At 40.4% G+C, this 12136-nt stretch overlaps 1 protein-coding gene across 1 annotated transcript in view; it reads right to left on the reverse strand.

Moving 5' to 3' along the window:
• Positions 1-12136, reverse strand: part of NRXN1 (neurexin 1) — a 1172093-nt gene that overhangs the window by 128061 nt on the left and 1031896 nt on the right. Inside the window, exons 17-18 of the mRNA XM_054986029.1 lie at positions 8384-8473; positions 6565-6878 (exon numbers count right to left, since the gene is read on the reverse strand). Coding sequence (XP_054842004.1) covers positions 6565-6878; positions 8384-8473 — 404 coding nt within the window. The remainder of the gene's footprint in view (positions 1-6564; positions 6879-8383; positions 8474-12136) is intronic.

Below are 12136 nucleotides of genomic sequence, written 5' to 3' on the forward strand. Positions count from 1 at the left end.
TGGTGATACTTGGGCATTTAGTGGGGGCAACCCCCCAGACCCACTTTTACACATCCAAAATTAGTATTTAAACAAGTGGGGGACTTGCAGGAGGCATCTCATTTTCCCTTTTCCCATCATATTCTCTTTCCCTTCTCTTAAAGTCTTCATAACCTCTCCCCTTTTCCTACTTTCTTCTCTCCTTCTCAACTACCTTTGTTCACCCTTCCATCTTCAGCTTTCCCTTCTTCTTCCTCCTCCTTGGCAGCTTCTCCCCTAGGGCCCAGTTGCACAGAGGGAAACACTTCCCCCATATCCATTCCATACCCCAGACTATTTCTTTTTTTCCCTCCTCATGGCACCCCCATATGCTCACCTTTCCCTACTTCCTTCTGTTCTTCAAATCCACTAAATAGCTTCCCTTTTACCGGCCCGTTCACCTATATTTATTAATTTACTTGATTTACATACTGTCTTTTTCCACAGTGGGAACCTAAAGCAACTTACATCATTCTTCTTGCCTCCATATTATCCTCACAACAAACCTGTGAGGTAGGTCAGGCTGAGAGTTTGTGAATGGATCAAAGTCACCCACTGAGCTTCCACAGCAGAGTCGTGATTCAAACCTAGGTCTCCTGGATCTTAATCTGAAATTCTAACCACTATATTACACTGGCTGGGGGTGCGGGGTGTTGAACAGTAGCAAGCAGCCAGGTTTGGGTAGTCATACATTACATGATATTAAGCTATGAGGTGTTTCCTTCTGGGCCTGGCCTCAATGGCTCCTCCTTCAAAAGCCTAAACAAACCTGGAAAGGGCTCTGTGACTTTTCCTGACAGAAAGAAAGCCTAGAACACTGGCAAAACTGTTATTGTTGCCTAGCAACAGCCACTGATGGCATCTGGTTAAAGCTGCTGCTGCTCCTTTTATCATATTGTTTTTTTTAAAAAAAATGATGTATTATTGTAGTAGTAGTAGTAGTAGTAGTAGTAGTAGTAGTAATAATAATAATAATAATAATAATTCAGATTTTTCTGCAAACCTGGGGCATTTTTCAGATGTGTGAGAAGATCTGTCTTGTCCATTCATAGCTCCAGTCTCTGGATTTAAATCCCCTCAGAAATAAGATAGCATTTAAAACACATATAGAGCAGATCTGCGCAACTATGACCCACCAAACTGAATATGACCCTTCAGCCATTAATATATCCACAGAGAGCTCCATTCACTCTTTTTTATTTTTGCTTGTTGGACAAGGAGAGTGCGGGTGGGAGGGGCAGGGATGCAGGTCAAGTACCCAGCAGGCCACAATACCAGGCTGGTGGTTATGGTTTGGTGAAGCTCACATTATGCAGACCTGTTATAGAACAAGTTTAATAAAACATGAATATTATCGAATAAGTTTAGCAAAACATGACTCTTTAATTTTTTTAAAATAAACTTTTAAATATAAATATCCATAATAGATTTGAATAATCTTCCTTAAAATGGGAATTTTGATCTTTAATTTTCAATTGCCCTGCAAATGAACTAAATAACCTCTAATTGATTAGATCGTTTACTCTGTATCAGCTCATTTTCTCCCTAAACTTCCACTTCTGCTACCAGCATTAACTTTATTAGTAGTTAATATTCAATTGCCTGTTTTCTTCCTTGTGCTAATTAATTGAAAGCAGGGAAAGACAACGTTCCTTCTTTCAGCACTGTGTAAAGTTCCAAAGTCAAGCATCCCCCTGGTTCCTGAGAGACAGAGAGGGCACTTTTAAAGACCAACCAGACAGAAAAGGAATAAGAACAGAACATAAAGGTAAAGCTGTCTTTAAAGGTAGGTTTCCCGCAAGGCAGTAACTGCCTCCTGCAAGGCGCTGAACATCCTCTACTCCCTCTGATGTCAATAGGAGATGAAAGTGCTCCACATCCAAGCTGGATCAGGCACCACAGTGTCCAATCAGACACTATCCTAGAGCAGCCAGCAGCTCTTGCCGATAAAGGAATATACACAGACAGATAGATATAAAATAAAGAGCTAACCAAAATATGCTGGTGGAATAATTCACAGCTGAGATGAGATTTAGAAGCTACACGTGTCTGAACTTGTAAAGAGAGTCTAACAAGGGATTACCTGTTCGCAAAATTTCAGCCTTCCTGCTGTATTGGTGGCAGTGTAGTGACTCCTAACAAATGGGAAATCATAAAATTGCCATGGGTGTTTCAGTGAGATGGGAAAAGGAGCAACAAAATGCAGGCAAACTAGGAATATAGACCCTGCTAGATAGAATGATCATGAATGAAATCTCCTCAGGGTGCTGATGATGACCACTCAGAGCAAAGTCTCCCAAAGTATGAGCCTAATCTGAAACGTATATGCCTTGACCAGGTTTTTCTGGCCTTTGTAGTACTCAGTTATTTAAGTATTAGGGTAGCTAGGTCTCCTTGCTGATCCTTCATGGGTGGGGGGGGGGGGTAGGGGGAAACGGAGGGGGACACTGTCATAGCACAAAAGTGGAAGTGATGCCATTTTGTCAGGGCGCTGGTCTAGATTTAACCATAGAGCTTTGGACAAATCCTAGCAGATCACCCTGACATGATGGTGTCACTTGCAGTTTGGAGCCAGAAGTGACATTGCACACCAGCAAGATGCCTGTCCTTGCCCCAACCCCCCTTTCCTTTCAGCAGGTTGTCAGCTATGGCTGGCAGCTCTATAAAATAATCCTTGAAAGCAGTAAACAACCATGACAGCCCAAACTAAGCAAACTCGGGGCCCTCAAAAGCATTCTTAAGCAGAGTGTTCCCACTGTTTAAGACCCCATGTCCATACTAGGAAATGCTCCACTTGTTTCTTTTCTGCATTCAGACAGCTGTTAAAGGCAAAGAAGCAGACTGTAAAAAGTTGACAATCCTACATGTGTCTTGAACTGCTAAAAGTGGAGCAGAAAAAGAACACACATATAACACACTTCTGAATGATCATAGTGAACATTTTTATGAAATGTATAGTCATTTTTGCAAGTCCATTATTAACGGACAGTAGTAAAGTTAACTAACACAGTGTAGTTACTCTGATGAAATTAACCTTCATTGAAAGAACAAAGTTTCAAAGACCTTATTCAAGTTGCCTTCAGAAGTGAGCAATTAAAGGCCATAAACCATTCCTCCCTCACCTCTTTGATGATCACACACATAGTTCAGACAGATCCCACCAAGAACCCAGAAAGTTGCTGCTATACTACAGGGGCAATTATATCGAAAAAAATGAGTGAAATAGAAATACATAGAGAGCTCCTCCAAGCCCTATACAGAAGGAATTCAAAGCAAGTTGTTACGGCTAGGGCCTAATTTGGATTGGGCTCCATTACCTCCTGAAATGCCACTCCATACCACTTATCTCCCCTTTCCTGAAATTAGTCTTCCTAAAGGAGATTGGAGAGCTTGTGGTGTGATAGACTGATTACATGAGATACCTCATCTTCTGTACTAACAGCCAAGTGGCAAAGATCTGAGAATACTTAAATCTGGAGACTGGAGCCATGAATGGACATGATGGATTTTCCTACACACATGAAGAATGCCCTTGGTTTGGAGAAAAATCTGATGATGACGATGAAGATGATGATACATTGGGGGTTATAAAAACCCAAAATGGTAAAAGAAGCACTTGTAGCTTTAATCAGATGCACTCAGTGGCTGTTGCTAGGCAACCATAACAATTTAGTTGGTGTTCCAGGCTTCATTTCTGTTAGGAAAATGTGAGTAGGCAGGGCCTTTTCCAGGGCTGTTTTGGCCTTTGAGGAAGGACTCATTGGGCCCAGGCCTAGAAGCAATCACGAGAAGACTTCATATCACCATGACTTGCATGACCAACTGAGGACTGTCTGCATGCTACGGTTCAACAGCAGCTCCCAACAACAAAAGCCAGTGTAGTATAGTGGTTAGAGTTTCAGTGTAGGATCTTGGACAGCCAGGTTTGAAACATCACTCTGCTGAGGAAACTCACCGGGTGACTTTGATCCAGTCATGCATTCTCAGCCTAACCTACCTCTCAGAGTTGTTGTGATGATAATATGGAGGCAAGGAGAATGATGTAAGTTGCTTTGGGTCCCCATTGTGGAGAAAGGTAGTTTATAAATGAAGTAAATAAATATAGATGAAGATGGACGGGCAGATAAAAAGTATGTTGTTTAGTGAGTGTGAAGATGGATTTAGGGAAAAGTGGAATACTACAAATTAGTTCCCAGTGTCTCTTGATGGCAATGCATAGGAACATCCATTGATATGCTGAAGCCTACACAATATCGTTCTCAGTGTTTCATGATGCTGATAAGATGTATGTGTACATTTTCACACAATTCTGAAGGCCTTAAACATGACAAAGCAAACTAGAGTAGATTAAAGGGCTATCTAATCTAGCAACCTGCCTCTCAGAATGGCCATGAGATGCCCTCATAAGGCCCTCAAGCAGGGCACAGAGGCCAAGGTCTGCCTTTCTCAGTGCTCCCAGGACAATTATTCAGAAATTTACTGCCTCGGAATATGGTGGTTAGAGATGGGCACAAACCGCATTATGAACCGTAAAACCCCACGAAAATGGTGATCGCGCGATCGTGACTGGGCGGATCATGGTCGGCCATGGCCAACGAACCAGCGGTTGGGAGAGGCCTGGTTTGGGGCATTCTGGTGCGGTTCAGGAGGCCAGACACTCAGGCGCCGGCAATCTATTCCCCTGGCAATGGAGCCAGGGGAATGCCTGAGCTCTGTCTGCCCTCCTTCTGTCACCCTGGAAACCCAAATGGAAGCCCAGCTTTCCTTGATCAGCAGGGCTTCCTTCCAACCATGGAGCTGCAAAGCAGTTACAAGTTGGGGGAAGACACCCAGGGGAGGGAGGGGGAAGGGGGTGTTTTGTAGCCATGGGTACTCCAATCTCATCTCTGCAAACCCTGATAGGCAGCTCTGATGGCCAAGCACAGACCTCCTGAGTTGCTGAATGGGACCCTTGCTTATAAATAGCCGTGGTCTCCCAGGCTGGGTTTCACTTTCTGCAAGCAGTGGAGTGGGACAAAGCTCTTGCTTGCCACTTGCTAGCCTTTGGGGAGAGAGACTGAGAGTACAATTGAGCTTGGCTTTGGGGGATAGGGATCTATCTCCTCAGGGTTGCTGCCTGGCTCTGGGGCCAAGCTCAGCGGGCACCTCGGCCGAGGGCTCACATTGATTATTGATCAGGGCCTGATCGGTTCAGGTCTGTGGGAGTGGTGGGCTAGAGCTCTAGTCCTTCCCTCCCTCTGGTGCCAGGGCTGCTGCCAGGCCTCTCCTCATGCCCGTTAGGACCGGCGGCCGCTGGCATCAGCCACCGTTTCTGTATCGCTGGGAATACCAATGCGCTGCATTGTGCCGTCCCCGAACCATGATCCGGTTCGGCAACGGGAGATGTTCATTGCAGTTCGCTAACTCGGGATCGTGGTCTGCACCGAACCACGGTCCACTGGTTCATTAATTTTTTTCAGTTCGTGCCCATGTCTAATAGTGGTTCCATTTAGACATCATGGCTAATAGCCATTTGTCTAAACTAGTGCCCACCACTATATCTTGTGGCAGTAAATGTCCCAAGATGATTACTTGTTGAGTAATTAACACCCTTTTATTTGTCTTGAATCTACTGCCCATTACCTTCATTGGGTGCCTTCTCTTCTACCAGATCTTCCCACCATGGATTACAATACTTGCAAGGGGGAACTATGAGAAAGGGAAGAGGTGGATGGGAAAGCTTCCAAGACAGGCTGACACAGACTTTTGAATGGGCTAAGAAACATGAAATTCATATTCTAAACCTCTGCTTTTGGAATCACCATCACTTACAAGAAAAGGCTTGGTGAGAATCCATATTTTAATGCTATATAGTAAAGCATCTGCAAGAATGTAAAATGTCTGAGGAACAATCCCCAATTTAAATATCCTAGATATCTGAACTGAGAAAGCCTTATGCCTAAAATACAGAAAAACAGCTAAAAAGAGAGTTGTGGACTTAATGGACCATTTGTCTGACTTGGTAGAAGATAGCTCCTTCTTCAGACAATCAAATTGTTGACATTAAAAAGGAGGAAACTGAAATACATATTGCTGCTTCACAGTAGTCCTAAATCCAAATGGACCAGGGCCTATTTCTGTATTATACTAATGCTGTCATTAAAAACCACAGCTCATATGTTTAATTTCAGAATATATGTGCTGCATCCGAATAGCAAAACTAGCCATAGATGTTTGGCTCACATCCTATGGAGTCTTATCATGCAGTGTGGTGAATATCCAATTTCTCCCTGCCCTTGTTATGGCTGGTATCAAGAAAAAAAGGAAATACATATCTACACATGTTCTGAAATGGCCACACAATCCAAATTTCTACCCCTTCCACAGTTTGGCACTCTAGGCTACCAGTGAAGATGCAGCCATCCTGGTCAATGGACAGCAATATATCTAGGCAAGAAAACCATAGTCTTGTTTCTTTAGAAAGGTTTTGAACCTGAAAAAAGCAAGCACTAGCAGAAAATGCAAAAATACACAATCTAAAAGAAAAGCCATATGCTTTTGACTAACCTGACCGATGGGTTCTTTTGTGGTTGGCTTTCTTCTAGCTGTACTTGTAGCTAGAGTGGTGGTGGTTTCCATAACTGATGTGGACATCTCAGACTGCATTGCAGTGGCAGTTGACTCAGTTGTCATAGAAGGCACTTCACCAACAAGTCTCACGTTCCCTTCTATCACTATGTTGGCATCGTTCTCGGCAGCCATGTTCAGGACTTTCAAGCCATTGTAGTAGAGTCCAGAAAGCTGACCCTGAAATGGATGACCTCGCTCCTTGCCTCCAATTTTTATCGTTGCTTGGCTATTGAAGATTGTGAGCTGACGTCCTGCAAAGATAGTATTACATACATGCAAAAAATGTTGATTGCGAACACTACACTAAAAAGAGGGTGATTTTAACAGATTATTATGGAGTGGAGGATGATAGCAATAAACTATAAGAAACAATTTTACTCATAATTCATTGCTTTTAATGAGGTGTCCATGGAATGTAGAATTGTTGATCTATGCAGATGATTTCGTATATTTATGCTTCAGTTTTTGGGAAAAGGCCAATTAAAATTTGTTTCATATCATCAATTCACTATTGCCTAGCCCCTTCCCTTTCTTTCGGGGGGGAAATTAACTTTTAGTTTTTGTGTATGTGTGTGTGAGCAGGTTACCAACTGCACCATACTAAATTTTTTGGACTTTTAAGTATTCTGATACTGATTTAAAAACTGAAGAACATTTCTCTTATACACTCATTCTTAAACATTTACTTATGCAATATGAAAACTTATGTCTCATAAATTCTAATATCAAATAGTTTTCTCAGAGTAAAACAATTCCTATATCTATTCTATGTATGTTTTTATATGACTATCTACTTGTGTATGTTTAATGTTCATATATCATACAGAAAGGTTTGGTATTCTTCTAACACACACACACACTAAGGAAGCATGGGATACATATGATATACTAAGAATTTCAGAAACAAAAATGCAAGAGAGAGGGAAAGGAGAGAAAGACGGAGGTATGTCTGATTGGCTTTCAGCAAATCTATTGACTAAAAGAAAAATCAATAAAATTAAAGGAAAACATTTGGATGTAAAATGCAACTTCAAGGAATGGTACACAAATCGATGAAGAGTCATGTCACATTGTTATTTAAAATAGAAATCCTCACCAATGCAAACCCATTTATGATGATGATTATTAATAATAAACATGATATTCTCTTTAGCCAATTGGCTTCTGCTCATCGTAAAAGCATGCACACAAAGTTAAGCTCACTTTTAATTAGCGTTTGTTCCAAAATCCCCTTAGAAAGTTGCAAACGTTAAAGGGACTTTCATCTTATTTGGCAAGTCATATTGCCCACTATTTAATATATCCTACAGTTTAAACAATGATTTTTGTTTGTTTGTTTCAGGACCATAATGAAGATCTCATAACTACACACACATATATGTATATATAAATATATATTTTAGTTAAGAATTTAGATGATGGAACATGTAACATAATCTATGAATGATTTATCAGTTTTGGTTAATATTTGCTATGAGTACCTTCATAGATTGAGTTAGTGGATTATATTTAACAGTCCCTTTAACCTTAAGTTAACAGGGTAAGATTATTAAACAGGCGGTATTGCTAAAAATGTATCGAAATTATTATATACAAGGTATGCAAATATTTACTCTATGTTTTACTGTTTAAAATTTGTTTTTAATTTAGTTTTACTGAAAAATTTATTGTTTTATGTTTATTGGTGTTACAATGAAGCACTACTCGGTTATGTTCAAATTATTTTTTTATTTGAAGTTTTAATCAATGTTTTTACCTTTGTCGAGTAGCCATTCATCAACTACTCGACCAAGCCGATATGGAATTCGCTGTCTAGCAATCGCCAGGCGCTCGTTATCATTGTTTCCTTTAAAGTTTAAAGAGACATTTCATTGGTTAAAATCTGTAAGGTCAAAGGTTAAAAGTTAATACTTAAAGCTTGAGTTAAACAATTGCCACATGATTTTTTTTTTTGAAAAATTTGGAATTTTTTAAAAAGTGCTAGCTAGAACATTTCATGGTTCAGACTCGTCATTCATTCATTTATTTTATTTTAGCAAACAAAATTATTCCTATGTTAATTGAAAATTAGAAATCTGCATTTGAGCTAGGTTATTAACTTATGTTATAGACAAACCCCCCAAAAAACAAGTTTAAACATCAAATACTAGCTTTACAAAAAGAATGATCATTGACCTCAGGGTTTTGTCCTTTCTTTTTTGTTTTTGATGTTTCTTATTAACTAGTTAAAACATGTTCAGGTGAAACAGGTTTAATTTTGCAAAATACCTCTTGCTCCAATTCTCTTAGTCCAGGTTAGTCATTTAAAGAAGAAGAACAATGAAAAGCTTAACCACCATCAAGGGCACACTTACTTCTGAGATATAGATATCGATCTGACATAATTTATATCCTAGTCAGAAAAAAAATACATTTTTTAAAAATTCTCTAGCTTCCAAATCAGTTCCAAAGACTTCAATACACTGAACAGGTGGTAAAGAAAAAAATCAGATTATCCATTGCTTACACACAATCACAGAATATAACAAAAATGTTTTTAATACACAGCATCAAGGCTTTGACAAATGCGATGCCAAGAATTGTTTCAATGTATTTGAAGGCACTGATTCAGGAAAAGCTAGTCACACTGAACAACTTGCAATTAAAGTCCTATTCATATCAATCTGATTTCCTCTGGATCAGAGCCTTTAAACTATGAAGATAATTGAAATGCTTTCCACAATTTTGTGATCTGTGATACACAAGCCACTTATAGTGCAATCCTAAGAAGAGTTACTCCAGTCTAAGCCCATTAGACTGGAGTAACTCTGCTTAGGTTTGTACTGTTAAAGTCACTATTTATGCCCAGTAACGACATAAGAGCCAAATATATCCAGTCCCAGACATAGCTGCTGAACCAGGGGATCTAATCATAGAATCATTGGGTTGTAAGGTACCTCTAGGGTTATCTAGTCCAACCCCCTGCACTATGCAGGAAATTCACAATTACCTTCCCTCCCCAAACCACCAGTGACCCCCGTTCCATGTCCAGAAAATGGCAAAACACTGTCAGGATCTCTAGCTAAACTGGCCTGGGGAAAATTGCTACCTGACTCCAAGGTGGTGATCGGCCTTACCCTGGGCATGTAAGAAGGAGCACTGAGAATTAAGCAATGATGTAACCCTTCCTACCCTCCCTCTCATGATCTGCCCAGGTTCACAAAGTCAGCATTGCATGTCAGATGGCCATCCAGTCTCTGCTTAAAAACCTCCAAAGGAGAGCCCACCACCTCTTGAGGAAGCCTAGGGAATCCAGGGGATCTAATCTAGGGGATCAAAGGTCAAACTGCATGCAACATCTGAGAACTGTTACTGACTCTCCTAAGCATGGAGAGGATCAATTGGATTGAGGCCATTGTGCAGGAGCACTGGTGGGGAGGGTTCTGGTTACTGTTCCCCCACATGCTGGTTCCCCGAGAGAAATCCATTTGTGATTAGACTCAATACAGGGGTGGGGGTCGGGGGTTGGTATAATACAGATAATTGTTTTTCCCTGCTGGGTCTAATAGTAACTTGAAGGGAGACATTGAGTCATTGGGGGAAATGATATAGGAGAAGAGAATTAACTTTCCTGAGCCAGTGACAAGGCCACCCCTTCCCTCCTTTAGTTGCATTATGAGCTTAAATTATATTTGGGGATATTTGATCATACATCCCCAATATCATACATAATTTGATCCTATAAAGATCCTATATTTTTAAATAAAAGTATCCTATTATTGGCTTTGTGAAAGGAAATTGAGAAATATCAGTGAAAATGCGCTCAACTGTATAACCTTAATTTTAGCAGACCAAATGTCTCTCCCCTGAAACACTTACAATCTCAACCCTTGATCAGAAAGAGTCCAGTAGCACCTTTAAGACTAACCAATGTTATTGTAGCATAAACTTTCGAGAATCAAGTTCTCTTTGTCAGATGCATGATACAAACTGGTCAAATACAGAAGAGGAGGGTGGAGATGGGAGAGAAGGGGACATATATCAGAAGGGGACAGGCTAATTGCATCCTGTCCCCTTCTGATATATGTCCCCTTCTCTCCCATCTCCACCCTCCTCTTCTGTATTTGACCAGTTTGTATCATGCATCTGACGAACAGAACTTGATTCTCAAAAGCTTATGCTACAATAAAATTGGTTAGTCTTAAAGGTGCTACTGGACTCTTTCTGATTTTGCTACTACAGACTAACACGGCTAACAACATTTATTCCTGTATGAGCTTTTGTGTGTCAGAGCTCACTTCCTCAAATACAATGGAAAGAAAGAAAATAATTTTATAGAAAATTACAAAAGGGGAGGGGGGGAGACGAAGGAGCTGAGCACGGACAGGCCTAGTACAATAAATCAAGTGAGACTGTCTATGAGGGGCCTTGAACCACTTGGCTATTTTAATGGATGATGGGAAAAGTCAGAGGTCCTAGCCTCTCTGACATATAATAAAGGCAAAGTGCAATAAAGTAGGGTAAAGAGGCAGTTTGAAGCATGAGATAATTAACCAACATTGTTACAGGGTTATGGTATGACACAACATGTTAAGAACAGTCTGTTATCTTTCCCAGCCATTTGTTTTGTTTACCTTCTAACAAGAACATCAAACCACATGGAAGATTTTTCCTTAGGTTTTTTGATAATGTTGTCTAGTTTTACCAATAAGGTATCACACATCCATTTGTTAGTTCTTGCTTGGATCACTCATTCCCCTTTCTCTTGACCTTCTCCACCCCAGCCTCAAATACCAGCCACATCCTTTTTGTTTGTCTTCTGTTCCATTTATTGCTTTCTCAGCCATGGTCATCTTACTGGTGGAAAAAAGTAAAACCCCTTCCCAGACTTTGAAAATGTATATCATTTTGGAAAACACTCTGACTTATGTAAATCAGTTAACAATAAGCACTTTTGTTAACAAACATTCTCTTTCAAAGCCTATTTCAGCTAAAACTGTGTAGAGTTTTTGAACTTTTGTGGCTTACTATAATATTCTAACATCTGTAAATTACATTCCTTTCTGACTGCCACAATCTCGCACCACTGGGAGCTAAAGGCAAATGAAAAGCAGAGAAATTGTCGGTCGATTTGTAAAGGTCACACGTAAAATAATTTTTGATTACTTTGATTCATGTCTCAAAAGAATAAGTGGAGAGGAAAATGTATCTAGATTTAACACCAGTAGACTTCTCCAGGTTGTCTCAGCAGGGGCTACAAATATTAAAGCTAACGAAGAACAAAACTGAACAAATGGGGGAGGGGGGCACCCTGTGGTAAGATTCATCTTGTGCATGTACAATCCCACATGTATGCAGGGCTCACTCACCCTCTTGCTCAGTGGAGAGCTTTTTCCTCCTCCCTTGGTGCACATGCACCAAAATGCACTGGTCTTTATTTGGAAAGGAACATGATTCCATTTCCTGTGTCCTCATCAGGTCCTCTTTCCAATCCAGGGCTGCAACTTTTCTTCAGTCAGTGGTACCAACA

This window comes from Eublepharis macularius, chromosome 1, assembly GCF_028583425.1.
Source record: "Eublepharis macularius isolate TG4126 chromosome 1, MPM_Emac_v1.0, whole genome shotgun sequence".
Lineage (NCBI taxonomy): Eukaryota > Metazoa > Chordata > Lepidosauria > Squamata > Eublepharidae > Eublepharis > Eublepharis macularius.